General features: G+C 34.1%; 1 protein-coding gene across 1 annotated transcript; it reads right to left on the bottom strand.

Moving 5' to 3' along the window:
* Nucleotides 1-55: 55 nt before the first annotated feature.
* On the bottom strand, nt 56-13,652 carry LOC128188880 (serine/threonine-protein kinase TAO1-like). The gene is made up of 18 exons (XM_052860188.1): nt 13,522-13,652; nt 11,930-12,158; nt 11,433-11,504; nt 9,359-9,460; nt 8,456-8,501; nt 8,121-8,270; nt 6,255-6,407; nt 5,772-5,947; nt 5,352-5,543; nt 4,810-4,956; nt 4,491-4,661; nt 3,938-4,072; nt 3,466-3,594; nt 2,903-3,100; nt 2,480-2,719; nt 1,939-2,151; nt 1,400-1,582; nt 56-1,057 (listed from the first exon to the last, which is right to left on the bottom strand). The coding sequence occupies exons 2-18, from the start codon at nt 12,059-12,061 to the stop codon at nt 809-811; spliced, it is 2,688 nt and encodes an 895-aa protein (XP_052716148.1). The 5' UTR covers nt 12,062-12,158; nt 13,522-13,652; the 3' UTR covers nt 56-808.
* Between the last annotated feature and the right edge of the window lie 1,593 nt (nt 13,653-15,245).

The raw sequence follows: 15,245 nt of genomic DNA, 5'->3' as shown, positions 1-15,245 counted from the left end.
CATACAAGTTTGCAGGAGGAATGAAAATCAATAAATTGCAACACACACACACACACATTTTTTATACTATATATTTATTATCATAATAATTTGTAGTTTAGTATTTCACATTGTAATTATTGTTATTGTAATAACATCCTGTGATAATCTGAAACAAATAAAACAATATTGCCTTTTTTTGTTGAATTGTCCAGTCAGCTCGTAGCACAAGCCCTGTTTACTTCTGACTGTAAGCTGGCCTTTTTCTACAAGTCTGGAAGTCCATACCCTGGGCCCAAGAGGGGCCCTGGGCAACACAACAACCTGCATAAGCACTGCTCTCCTATCACCGGTCTTTGCACACGCGCCCCACAGATACTGTGTGACGACCGTATGCTATGCACCAATTTTCGAATTAATTATTTTTTTTTGTCCCCGAACAAGTTTGATGTTATGGCATTTCACGGCTCACACAAACAGCCATTTCACATGAGGTAAAGCAAAACTCTTCGTTTCCAAGCCATGGGCTGGAAAAATTTGGTTTTTCCCCCGTTTCTTTTAAAATCTCAGTAAAATCACATGGTATGGGAATCACATGTAGATATATTTTGTTTGTTTAATAAGTATACAGTCAATGGAAGGGTGAACAAATATGTGACTTTTTTTCCAAAAAAAAAAAAAAAATTAAATCTCGTCCAATCTCTTCTTTCAATTAAAAAGAAAAAATAATGATGCTTTGATTGCCGCGGTGATGTAACATTGGTATTGTAGACAGTATTTTTTTTGTTTTTACAGATACAGTGAGTTCTACACATACGTTATCTGTTTATTACGTATTATAGGCCTGGGTTGAAAAAGAACTGCTACTACTGCTCTGGGTCAGGCTGATCATGCTGCCCCGAAGGCTGACCTCGTCGTCGAATGAACCGTCACACGAGGCCTCGGCCACTTTACTCGAATTCAGTCCCAACTGTTCTGTCTCTTTATCAAACATTTCTATCTCTTGTTCTTGTCTCTCTTGTAAAGCACGGATCATTTTTGTTCGCTCAGCACTAAATCTGTTTCTCTCATCTTCCATCTAGAAGAAAAAAGAACGAAATTTTGAAATACAGCCAATATGTACTGAAAGAAAACTTTGAAATTTCAAAAAATCAAACATCAAACTGTGGTCATAAGAAAACTAGGTATATTTCAAACATAGTCAGTACAAAAAAATTTATGTTCGCTTTAATACACTTAAATACTGATAATACCATGGGTGTAGATAAGGGTTGATCGCAAAAATTATTCCCCACAAAACAGCTTATATCTTCGTCAATTCATAAAATAAGGTTGCCGCTAATAAAAGTTTTTTTTAACAGTACTTCATTGAAAATTCATGTCTGGACCAGGAACACCCGTTAATCAGCGTGACCCTGACCTTTTGCTCGAGGAGAGCCCTCCGTAATGACACCCTCTCCTCCAGCTCCTTGCGTTCCCTCTGGTGCTGTGCCTCCATCTGCATCTTGAGTTTGCTCTGATATGCCATCAACAGCTCCAGTTCCTGTTGCAGTCGTTGTTTCAGTTCGTGCTCCTCTTTGATTTGGGAGTCGTCCAATCTCATCTGTGATTCGCAGAGTTATAAAAAAATGAAAATCAATCCTATCCAATTTCTATCAATAACTGCAGATACAACTCGCATGATGTGTAAGCATCCTTTTTATGTAATAAGGTCTTTTATTTAATACATAGAAAGTAATTGTACAAGCAGTGAAGAAGTCTCTTACTGAACATTCATAATCAAACATATTTATTCCTTTTTTAAAATGAACATTATGCAATCCAGTTTCAAAAAGGGACTTAATTGATATTTTTACTATGCATTGGCAAGGACAAGTACTCTGGGCTTTACAGAATTTAAGAGTAACAAGAGTAAAAACCTCAATGTTGTTTGCCATCTTTCTGCCAATAAATACTTACATTCTGTTGTTGCAGCATTTCTGATATACTGGCCTCGTACTGCTCTCCCAGAAGATTGAGTTTCCGAACCTGTTCCTCTTTGAGTTTTTTGGCAACTGCTTTCTGCTCATTTTTGGGCGTATTGGCCAACACATGGTCTTTGAGAGCCTTATATTGCTTCCTTTGTGTTTCCACTGCTTCATGGAACTGTTTTCTTATTTGAAGTTCTTTTTGCTGAAAAATATACATCATAATTTAAGTTGACTGCACAAAAGATTAACATTTATAAAACAGATTTCTTTTAAAAAAATTAGGAATAGTTTTAAAGACAAATGTACATTGTAGTGCATGTAAGTAATTCAGGGTCCAGTGCATTGAATTAAAATGAAGAAGCAGGAATTCAAATTTTTCATATTACATGTATCTCTCTTTTAATGCACTGTGTCTGGGCAAATTCAGAACAGGGCCAAACCAAGTGTAGAAAGTGTAAAAGGGTTAAAGATAACATAGGATGAAAATAACCCTGTATAAAATACTTCATGTTATGACTCTGAATGCCCACCTTGAGACTCCTAGGCTGTTGTTTATGTTCTAAGGCGTGTTTCTTCCGTAACTGTTGCTCCTCCTTTGCATTATACTCTTTCTGATTTTCTTTCTCAGTTTGATGCTGTTTCTTCAAGTGTTCATCCTTCATTTTTTGTACAGCAGTTATTTGCTTATATTCTAAATCCTGAGTTGATTCATGGTGTCCTATTAACATAGTATGTTCATATTCTAACTGAGTCTGTTGTTTATTTAATTCCTGCAAAAGAAATGAAGTAATATTAAACATTAATGAAAATACCCATCTAATAACAAAAATTTGGACAATTTACCTTTATTATACTCACAATAAATCAATTTTTAAGAAATTTTTTTTCCTTATGTTTTAACTTAAATATCTATAAGTTGCCATGAACAAGCAAAAAAGATTTAAACCACTTACATCCCTGAGTTGATCCTGCATTAACTTATGCATTGACATTAGTTTCCGTCGCTTGAATTTGCGCAGTTCAAATTCCATGGCATCCTTGTGCGTCTTGGCTTGTCTCTCCTCAGCCTCTTTCTGGCGCTGCTGAAGTCTGTCTTTATGCGCTCTAAGCGTGTCGTCTCGTTCCTTCTTTGGTGTATTATTATCTATCTCCTACGACACAACATGTATACAAATTAAATAACACAACTCCTAGGCAGCCAAGGAATGAATAGATGTACATGTATAAAACAATTCAGTAAAATCAATTAACAAGCTTGTGTTTTTTAAGATATGCGTGTACTGCAATTTTGTTTGTTCGTTTGTTATTTTTTTGTTTTGTTCTTGTTTTGTTTTTTTGTTTCATTTTTTTTTCAACACTTTATTCAATAACACACAAAAATATGACACACAAATTTATTAAAAGTTTCCTATTGCCAAATCTCTCCTCCAAATAATGTACATGTACGATTTTAAAGAATTCTTATCACATTTTGTAACTTAAAGTCATATTGGGCTAGCACATTTGGAAATCTTACCCTCTTCATTTGTTCTTTTGTGAGTTTATATTCCCTCTTCTGTAAATTAAGGAAGCTCTTCCTCTCTGTCTCCTGTTGCTGTTTTATCTGCTTGCTTAACTTGGCCTCCATGGCCTGATGCGTCTTATTCTGAAAGAGAAAAAAATCACTTACATGCTCTTGAAAATATTTCAATCCTCTGTCTTAACTGTCAGAGCAGACCTATTTACATTCAAAATGTTGAAATCTGAGTAAGTAGTGATTTATCAAAAATATTCAATAATATATTTTTCATTTGAGTATTTATCTAAGTGTACATGAACATGCACAATAGCATATCATTTTTGCCTTTAAAAAAAGATATTTTCCAGACTACCCATAAATAATCCTACCACTTTCAGCATAAAAAATATCAAGAGTTTTACTCTTCTTTATGAATACTTATGTAAATACAATAAGGGTTGAGAGTACAAATTTAAATGAAACAACCTACTTTCTTATCGATTTCAGCGGCCTGTTTCCTGCGTAATTTTTCGAGCTCTGTGACAAAGTTCTGTTTTACAGCATCATATTCCTTGTCCAGTCTGACTTTATGTTCCTCCATCTCCGTTGCAAATTTGGCCTCCATCTAAAAATGTTGTATCAACTTAATTACAAATTGTATCCACTATCTAATGAAATAGAAATACATGTGTATACAGACATCTACGTGTAAATAAGAAATCTGTTATTACATTCATGCAACATATTTACAACATGGTTTAATAAACATGATACACATTTGTTGGAATTTTGAAAATTATCTGATCTTTTTTGAGGGGGTTGGGTGTTAATATACATGGATTTATACAGTGTCCCTTTCTCACAAAAAAAAAAATATTTTAAGGAATACCAACCCACAAATTTATAGCTCATATTAAGTGATAAGTTGTTAAGAAAAATTGTTTATCTAAAAGCATATTTTTCTACATCCATATAATTTGGACAATAGAGGAAATTTGACCATCAGAATTTAATCCAAATCCCCTAGTCTGCCGATTACACACCTGTAGTAGCTGCTTCTGGTGCTGTTTCCTCATCCTCTTGTACCCAGTGAATTGTTCCTTCAGTTCATTGGTGTGTTCGTGCTCCTTAAACTGTTTTGTGACGATAGATGTTGGACGTATTGTGGCAAAGTTGTTGGTGTCTGGCTCACTCCGTCCACTGGCCTGGGACAACTGCAAGTCCAAAAAGTGAAAATTTAAAACTTATTGTATTTTCAGTTATATTTTTATTCATGTAAATTAAATTTAAGCACTTTTCTCTCTCTCTCTCTCTGTGTCTTTCTCTTGAACCCCTGTATGTCTTAACAGATTCGATACGTACCGTTGAATGTCGGAAGTTAGAGAATCCCGGTTCGTCGCTGGGTGGGATCTGGAGACTGTTCTGCGAGCTGGATTTACTGTTGTTGCTGACCCCGCTCTGATGACTGGCAATACTGCTGGACTTACTGCTGTCAATGTTCTCATCATCCTGTCAACACACAGAGTATCAGCTATAAGTCTATCTTTCACTCTTTCCCAACCCCATTCCATCCCCCCAATATTAATCCCCTCCCTAATTTTGGGTTTTAGAGGATAGGGGGGAGAGAAAATTTTTGTAGTTGTTGTTATTGTTCTCATTATTCTGTCATTACAATGCAAATTAGCCATCTTTTATATTTACCCTACCCCCTCCCTCTCTACTTAATATCCTGCCACCCCCTTGTTCCATTTAGTTGGGGGTTTCATTGTGATGGGAGGGAATAGAAATTTTTTACCTTGGTATTTGAATACAAGATCAACAAGTTTTTCATTTGGTGTTATCAGACAAAACACAACAATTTTGAGAAAAGTCCAATAACAACATAAGAGTACATTGTTTTCTACCTGTGAGTTTTCGTCTGTGGAGATGTTGTCGTCAGGACCATTGCTGTCTATATCGCCCTCAATGTCCTCCACCATCAGCAGCTTCTGCATCCGCCGATATTGCAGGTGGTCAAGCTTACGAACCGCGTCCTTTGTTCTTTGGATCAGGTCAAGAATCACATTGCCGGCCCTTGGCCTCGTTAAAAATATATGCTAAAGAGTAAAGATAAAAACAAATTGAAATTACATCCAAATAAAATATTTCCTATTGTCTTGTATTCAAAACGTTTGGACAAATCACACTCTTTAAGATCTATTAACATAATCATGTAACACAAAAAAATGCATCAACATGCCCTGCACTGTTTGATTAGTATACTAAGAAAAAATAAATACAAATATATTTATCATATATAATGGAATGGAATCAAAGACACTAACTTGCAACAGTTTTTCTGCAGAGGGTCTATCACAGGAAGATTTGGCAAGGCAGGAATCCACAAAGCTCCGGAAGTCGTCAGTCCACTCTCCACCTGCTAGGGTGGGAGGGTCATTCTGAGCTATGTGGTATAGGGCACTCATCGCATTCATGTTGAATAGAGGTGGCTTACGCTCAGCTGAAATAATATAAAACAACGATGATTTTTACCCATACCACTGATGAACCACAAATAACTCCAACCATAGTTAATCCATTTGACCATGACCTATATGAATGACCTTCAAACTCAACAGTAACTAAGGTAACCAAGTAATCAAGGGTACTTACTCTACCTTGTAACTTTTATGAGTTATGATAGGAGGAAAGTTTAACATTTTTGGCATGTTGTAATTTCGCAGATTTCTCTTACAAATTTTTATTGTTTTTAACAAATCTGGTCATGTACAAATTATGTATGATGAAATGCATGCACCTGTACTTACCCAGTTCTATACATGTGATGCCTAAGGACCAGATGTCTGCTTTTCCATCATACTGTCCCTCATCCATGGCCAGTATGACTTCAGGGGCCATCCAATAAGGGGTACCCACAAAGGAGTTAGCAGGGCATATCATAGAGGCTGAACCAAAATCAGCTGTAAAAGTACATGTCATACATGTAAATCTAATTCAAACTTGACCATGTGTATTCATAGATGTAGATATCAAGGATACTGAATAGGGTAATTTACTCAGCCATATTTGAGGGAAACAGAAACTTCTAATGTTTTTTGTAAAGTACTAAGATTCCAATCATTTCAAAAACTTCAGCCAAGACAGAAATGCATTTTTTCAAAAATGACCTTAAGTTAAGATCAAAAGATACCCTTAGGTTATAAGCAAATTTACTCAAAATAAGAACTTCAAATCAATCACTGTTAAACAATTGGAATGGACAAGAAATATGAATCAATTATGAACTTTTCCTTTCAGTGAATTTGACCTTGCTAAAATGACCCTGGTTAAATGTCATAACTCACTCTTAGGTCATAAGCAATCTTTCTATGAACTGTCAATGATTCTCCCATCATAATTTATGGACAAAACAAGACTACACAGGTGATTCCTATATGCATCTAAACTTCATTAATTAGGAGTATAGACAGTCTACTCATTCACAAAATACCCCCCCCCCCCCCAAAAAAAGGGAAAGTAAGTCGAAAGTCCAAGTACCGTAATCCGGTGTATATTATACACACTTTTTTCCCAGCATTTTTTACCATTAGAAAGGGGTGCGTATTATACATCCCTATAGGATTTGGACATATTTTTCCCTAGCTGAAGCACGGGGTATCATACTGCCGTATTACCGATGCTGTTCACAGACAGAACCGATACCCCGCTATACATCGTAACATTCCTTCATTATCACATATATATTATTATTTAACCCTTAGGAAATCATTGTTATAGCATGTAATTAAAGAAAATGTATACTTGAAGTCTGTTAATAAATAAACTGTTTCAAAATGGCCTTTAAAAATTAATTTGAACTGCCTATTCTTTATCTCCGTGTACGCCGCCATTACAGATGTTATTAATAGAATGCGGACTTGGATGGCCACGTGCTATTTGTAACCGATCTTTGAAAACAGCTTACACATCATTTGGCTCATTTTTAACCATTTTCATTTAATGCTAACTGATTTATTGCAAATAATTATGAATATAAATAATTCTATAACCTATTCCGTTAATTGAAGCCATTGAAAAAGTTGTGCTCCCCCACCGCTAACGCTTGCCACCTTGGGTATCTCAGACACCCCCCTTAGGCTATAAGTGTACTATACACAACACAACTATTTGTGCACATATTTTATTATGTTCCAGACCCATAATTGATCACTTTGATCACCATCGGAATCATTTAAGAATTTAATTAGGTCCGTTATCTCCATACCTGTATATCGTCTGTTTTTCACTTCACATGGATTGTAATGAATAAACAATTATATAACGCTTGTTAAAAGTCGTTGATTTTATTTACGGAAGAATATTTAATACTAGGTCTTCTTAAAACATTGATTATGAATTAAAGATATTACCGCGATGTATTAGTTACAATAAATCCGTATCTAAGAAAATATTGTTTTTCTTATACCCGGTAGCGTATTCCCGCGATGAAGTTGAGCGTGCATACAACTGTACAAAGTAAAACTGCTTTGTTCATACTCAAGATTACCGTTTGGTCATTTTTTTTATGCGTATTATACATCCCAACAAGCTTTTTTTCACCACTTTCAGACCCAAAGTTGGGGGTGCGTATTGTACACTACTGCGTATTATATTCACCGGATTACGGTATTTACCTAGCTTGACAATGCCACTTTCTGTGAGTAAAATATTGCCAGCCTTGACGTCTCGGTGGATCTTCCCTTGACTGTGTAGGTAGGATAATCCTAGCAAACCATCATGACAAATGGCAGAAATCTCCACCTCCTTTAAAGGTTTTTTGTGGACTGAAAAAAAAAAAATTAAAAGTACTTTAATAAAACGATTTAGTATCCAGACTACAGTTCTTTAAATTGTATATTTTTTTTTGAACTGGTGCTTCTGTACTTCACTTTGATTAACTCAGTCATTCAGTTTGCAGATTAAAATTTTTTTTTCTAAAAGAGGGAAACTGTATGAAAAAAGCACATACCTTCTACAATATCTGATGCAGAACCCAAACAGTACTCCATCACCAGCTAAGAACATAAAAAAGTGTTCTCATTAAAGAAAATAAATCACCAACACTTTTTCAATTTGATCAAATCGTATCTGTAGAATGCATGGTCCCGACAGTGCCTAAATAAGATGCAATTTTGCAATGGATTGAGATCAGAGTGGTAAAACATTACACCAAATAAATTACTAAATATCTGGTCCCCATAAATAAAAAAAAACAATTAACCACTCTCCCCATGAATCTACTTCTTGAAAAATTGAATTCAGCCCCCATCTTTCCACAGAATGTTACGTAATTATCTTTCAAGATGTAGGAGTCATTGAACCCATACAACTTTCTCACCACACTGAACCAGTACAGATTCTATCAATTCATAGACTGATCAATAGACACCAATGTGTAAACACAGAGTTACTCATCATTACAGAAATGGATGCTTTGTAGTATTTTTCTCCCACCCTAAGATATATTTTCATCATCACTACTGCTGGTATGTCTTTCAATATATTTAAATCTCAACCTCCCACCCTCCCTCCTCCAACTCTCACACTCTCTCCCCCCTCTCCCATTCCCCAACCCTTTCTACTTCTGACACTGGAGAGTAAAAATCATAGCTTATATTACAAATTTACTGCTAGTATGTCTATCAATATATTTAAATCTCAACTCCCCCCCCCCCCCTCCAAAAAAAATTTCTTCTGACATTTGGAGAGTATCAAATATTACAAATTTCCAACCACTGTCAATAATAAATATAAAGTAATAAATTTATATATAGCTACATTTCTGTTGTTATCAGTCTTGATCTTAATGGGATGTAGTCTCATAAAACCGATGGCTTCCACCAAAGTAAACAAACAAACAGTGCGGGCTTACCCAGGCTGTGTGCTCCCTCAGGTAGCATCCTTTGTAGCTGATGGTGTGATTGTGTTTGGTTGAACACAGAAACTTCACCTCCTTGATGATATCTTGCCATTTCTGTTTGGGGAATCAATACCAAAGAAACAAGCACGTTAGTGGCAGTAACATAGGATATATATATATATAGTACATTGTATGCATCAATTAATTATATATTCATCAAAATCAATCATGTTACTAATTACAGGTGAGGTAAGTTTCGAGTTGCTGTTCTACCACACCTATTAAAATACAGGTGTAACAAATTACTTCACAAAAAATCTATTCTAACCCCCCCCCCCCCCTTCCAAACCTTTGATTTCTTTTGTAATCATAAGGCAGTTTGGAGATAATTGTACCAATGACCTATGATATAATATTCATTATAATTTTACTTCGCAGACAGGGCAAATATCTTAGATTTATCCTTGTATCTTGACAACTGACACAAGGTGCATTGCTTTGCTTCATGACCTCTGAACTCTGAAAAATTACATAATTTTTTATTTGACTACAACACATGCTGGCAAGCTCACTCGCTTTCTTGGATGACTCAGAGGGGCTGTGCAGATATATTCAAATTGTGGATGCTTGCAGATGTTTGAAAAATTAGTTCAAAGTTTTCATATGAAATTCTGATTTATGGAAAAACTTGTTAAAACAATATTTTGACATCTGGTGAATAACTAAATGTATCATTAATATATTTTTCCCTATTTTTCTTTGTCTTTTATGTTTGGGGTAAAAAACCACAGAACATTCATATTTTCTATGAAAATATAGACTATAGAGTTTATAAATACATATACAAGAAGTTTCAATGGGTGTTTTTCTTTCTTGATAAAACATTTTTTAATTTTTGGTGGGGATTGGGTGGGGTAGGGTTGGGAGATCAATAATTATTAACACTGTTACAGTAGTTCTTTATTGAATATTTCATAAAAATCAATCAATATACAAGTCTGTTTTTTTGTACTTCATTTTCTTATGATTGATAAGCAAATACTTGTGCATACATTTAACTTTCTAGGTTTTTAACTGAAACTCAATCCATCATCGCCTTATTGTTGACTATTTATTTAAATGCCTCCTATTAAGTACGTGGCGAACCTTCCATGTATGCACTAAGTATAGGATCAACAAGGCACTGTTGGTATTAACACACACAAGTTAATATAAACCACCTTGAACAAATACCCGATAGGTGATTTTTGTTGAATAAAACAATCAGATATGATAATATTCATAAAACACGGTATTATCTAATCTTATGACATGTATGTTTTATCTGAGAGGGGGGCATGATGAGCGACATGTATTGTGACCTATTTTGAAGTACTAAGGATATGCAATAGGAAGTAAACTTACTGTCAATACTTACAATAACAAATAACTGAAATTTCTATCTTTAATTATGTTGATTTAAATTGTTTCACAATTAATTAACCGCACACATTTCAACTACCAATATGTAAAAGTTTATAAAACACAGACAGCTGCTGCATAAATTCATTACACATACAGAAATAAAAATTACTGTAAAAATTGTGGTAATTTACACTGGTGGTTAATTACATGTTTTCTGGAGTCAAACAACATATGTGGGCATTAAATAAACAGATGCCTGATTTACCACACACATTTTGATTTTTTTTACCATACCTGTGGGGGTATTTTATGCTGCCTTAAGCTCACCAAGGAACTAGTGTAAATTTCCCCAATTTGCAAATAAAAACTTTCACAAAACTACAACTGTCGACTCTAAATTTCTTCACGTTCAATCTAATTTTTGTTCGAAACAGGCCAAGTGATTGGTTGAATGATCAAATACAAGTATACTATTGACATCATTTGCCTTGTGGAAAAAAAAAATGCATCAACCTGCATCATCTTTTGTTCATTTTTTTTAAAAGCACAATTCTTCTATATTTACTGATGGAAGTTCAAAAACTTATTGCTTATGAACCCTGAACTGTCCCAGTAATCAAATCTATATTTGTATAAACCCCATTGTTAATAAATCAATGGATTGTTGTTTTAGCTGGCTTACCTCAGCAGCCTGTTTGCCACTGTAGGACATCTTCTTGATGGCCACGATTTCCTTCGTGATCTTGTTCTTGGCCTGAAATTCAAGAAATACATATCACATTAAAAAATTTACCCAAATAAATGGACCCTTAAATATATTTGATTTAGAAACAAATTCATCTTCATGATCTCTTATTTTGAGCTTTCATTCCATTTGACCAAAACCAGTGATCAGTTACATGCAGTGGGCCTGCATGTAAAAACTGCATGTATATACTATTTCTACTCACTTAGAGCTAAGCATTTGATTCTATGTTTAGATATTCTACTCTCCAATATGACTTCAAACATTTCAACCCATACTACCTACAAACATACTGTGTAATTTCTAATGTATATGAAAAACATCACACATCCCAAGAAAATATTTGCTAAATATGTCTTGCACACTTTTTAAAGTGTTAGCTAGTAGCTAGACAATAATATACAAATTTGTAGGTATATGTAGTGTATACTTACATAGTATACTGCTCCAAAGCTGCCATGGCCTATTTCTCTCAAGTCATAAAATATATTTTCAGGGTCTTCCTGGGAGAACAGTGCAGCAACCTCTGGGTCTTTAGTTTGACCAGGGCGTGGTAAAGCCGGCATAATTATTGAATACTTATTCTACATGTCTTCTACATATTGTCTTGCTTCCGTATGAATTGTTAAGTGGTTTCAGCAAGAGGTTGACAGGCGTTTTACACTGGAATAGAAATTATAAAAGTGATATGAATAAAAACTTAACTTGGATTGCAACTTGTATCACCTTACAAAAAAAAAAACCTAAGAAAATGTGTACTTTTCATTATGCTCATCTGTAACATACAATGTATTATCATCAAGATTTATCAATATAAACATGAATGACAGCAACAGGGCCAATGGCATTGCATAACTGTCAAAATATTATGCCAATTAAATATCTTTCACACAAGTTTTTTTTTTAACTTTTTACTTAAAGATAGAAATAATTTCCCAGGGATGATCATTAATTGATTAAGGATCACATGTGTCAATACCTATGTAAAATCATAGCATTCAATCAGAGTCTGTAAATAATTTAATGACTTTGTTGCAGAATTTCTGTCAAATTTCTTTCATTATAATTCTGTAGCATTGTACACTAAAAAAATTAATGCAGCATTAAAATGATAAACCATTCAACATTTTCTAGCAAGTGGACACAAAAAATGCAACATAGAAAGAGTCTAATTCAAATATGCAAACTGCCAACTTTTTGTATTTTCACAGAACACTTCACGAAAAAGCTGTCTTATGATATTCAATTCAAAGTTCTATATCAAAAGTAAGTATTGACAATCATTGAACAAATAGTGATTGCTGATATTTGACAAGCAATCAATGATGCTTCTGGCACATAACTGACAGTGATACTCCAAATGTGAATTTATGTGATGAATAAAAATCCTACAACTAATTACACACAGTAATCAAGAAATTTATACTATAACCAATTGAATGCATCTATGACTTTCAAAACATGGTTAAAAAATTCAAACATTTTAGGCCAATAAAAGATAAAATACTGTCACTGAACATGCTGAAATATACTTGTCTTGATACATAAATTCCAGACAACCCCAGTGCTGGGCACACAAAATAGTGAGATAAGAACAATTTAGAAGGTAATGTCACCCAACCTGCATTATAAATCATGCTGATGGGGGTAAAACTGAAATGACATGAGCCGATGTGACAGCACCAGGCTCAACAGTACACAAAGTGGGCTAAGGTTACACTTCCTTGGGGCAACCTTCCCTCTGGCTCAGGAGAGGTTAACATGTGTATTTATAGTAACAATTATCATTTCCATATTGACTGTTTTCAATTCCATTCATTCTTTCCAAAGTTACCAGCACTAGCAGCACCCTTCAAAGTGTCCACACCTTTGCCTAAGCAAATAAACACCTAAAATACACACAGGAGTGGACATCATCCAATTCTTAACGGGCTCCTTGTTTAGTTTCAAGCTTCTATCTAGCATGTACAATTCCCATGATAATATATATAATCACAATATTCAAAGAACTATAAATCATTATTACTTTTCAAGATGTTGTTCCTACTCCCTTATTCACCGTGTTTTTGTCAACTCTCAAAATTCTTTCGGTTTTCTTTTTTCCCTTCTAATATGGCCACATTTACGCATGCGCTGAGCTGACCGGGGTTTTTTCGCTAAATGTATTTCTATGTGAATTTAAGTTATAAAAATAAATAAGGCTCATCTTATAATTATCTAAGGACCATGTAATACAATAGCTTCTCCTGTATGCTTGACGAGATTTATCCGGCGAGATTTTTAAAAATTTGTAGGTCCGCACTGAAATACCAAAACATAAGGTGGGCGGATCTACATCTAAACATAGGCGTGTCGATCAGCCGAACGACGTTATACAATAACCAGACCAGATTTGATACAGTACAAACCACGCGTTATGACCTCGAGTTATTCATTTTTAAAAAGTGATTTATTCTGGACAGTGCGAATATAAGACTGCATTTTTTCTCCATCAAAAGATCTTTATATTTAAAATTATTAATTCAAAACAATCTGATGTTTAAGTTAGTCTGCCAATAAGTAAAATTAAGGAAATGATATTTCCCATCATATATCAGTTCATCAATTTAGAAATTATGTGTCCTTGTCCTTTTCATGTTTGTTGCCCTTATTTTTTTGGTTGGGGGGGGGGGGGGGGGGGCGCGTGTTGTGTTTTAGATTGAGCAATTGTGATATACATATATATATAATAAAGAAATTAAAACGTACAGGCAATAGTTAACATTTTTCAGTTTTTAAAAGCAAAACACTTCTTTCATATTGCTTGATTGTGAATTTAGTTTCTGTCTGTTTTTTTTTCTAGTTACATATAGAAAGCAATGAATTGATTAACTTTTGAAATAAACAACAAACACTGTGTTCCCTTTAAATGTTTTATGACAAATTGCTTCATGCAGAACATACATTATACATCGCAATAGGAAAGGCTCCTCAGCAAAACCAAGCACCAGAAACTGTCAGAAAAATTAACCATTTAAAATAAAGTAGAAGAAATGCACTTGGCATAAAACTTTGATAAATAAGTTTGCAAAACATCCTTATTTCTGTTGTACAAAATTTACAATGTTTTCCCCATGACAATTCACAAATGTACTTCCACTGGTAGTTTTTTCTTGCCTCTCTCTCTCTCAAAATTTTGGCAACCTTTGCACTTGGATAAAACATTTTGAATTGAGAACATTTATTGCTTTTCTTATGTTACCACTGTGACAAAATACATTCAGTATATGCTCACTCTCTCACTGGTAGGGCACTATATAAATACAGCCCTCGGTTAAGACAATGTCATTTACAAAAATTACAGAATACATTTTATTTTTCAATTAACATTTTTTTTCTTCTCCAAAATCCAAAAGATACTTGTAAATAATATGTTACACATTGTTATCTTATATGTTATTTGGGCATAGAATTTGCATTAATAAGTGTTATTCAAATATATTTCATGAATGTACAACACATGTACTGATGTCTTCACTGTATAAGTGTACATATATATAAGTATACATTTTGAAAGGGATTTTTAAGCAAGTTTTTTTTCTTAAACCTTACTGAAAAAAATGTAAATGAACAAAAAACATGAAATTATGTTAACAATAACAGTGCATAATCATAATAACAATGAAATGTAGAAAAAATATATTAATCTTTTAATAATATTGAATTTATTACTTAATTAATATACACAATACACTGTACTAAGATGAATAT

Source organism: Crassostrea angulata, chromosome 6 (assembly GCF_025612915.1).
Source record: "Crassostrea angulata isolate pt1a10 chromosome 6, ASM2561291v2, whole genome shotgun sequence".
Classification (NCBI taxonomy): domain Eukaryota; kingdom Metazoa; phylum Mollusca; class Bivalvia; order Ostreida; family Ostreidae; genus Magallana; species Magallana angulata.
This window is presented reverse-complemented; position numbering and strand designations above follow the sequence as displayed.

Excerpts from the sequence above, each read along its gene's own strand:
- LOC128188880 (XM_052860188.1), bottom strand. The coding sequence starts at position 12,061 with ATGCCGGCTTTACCACGCCCTGGTCAAACTAAAGACCCAGAGGTTGCT. Across the intron at positions 8,502-9,358 it reads TGAGGGAGCACACAGCCTGG|CTGGTGATGGAGTACTGTTT; the intron begins GTAAGCCCGCAC and ends TTATGTTCTTAG. Across the intron at positions 2,720-2,902 it reads TGCAGGATCAACTCAGGGAT|GAATTAAATAAACAACAGAC; the intron begins GTAAGTGGTTTA and ends TTTCTTTTGCAG.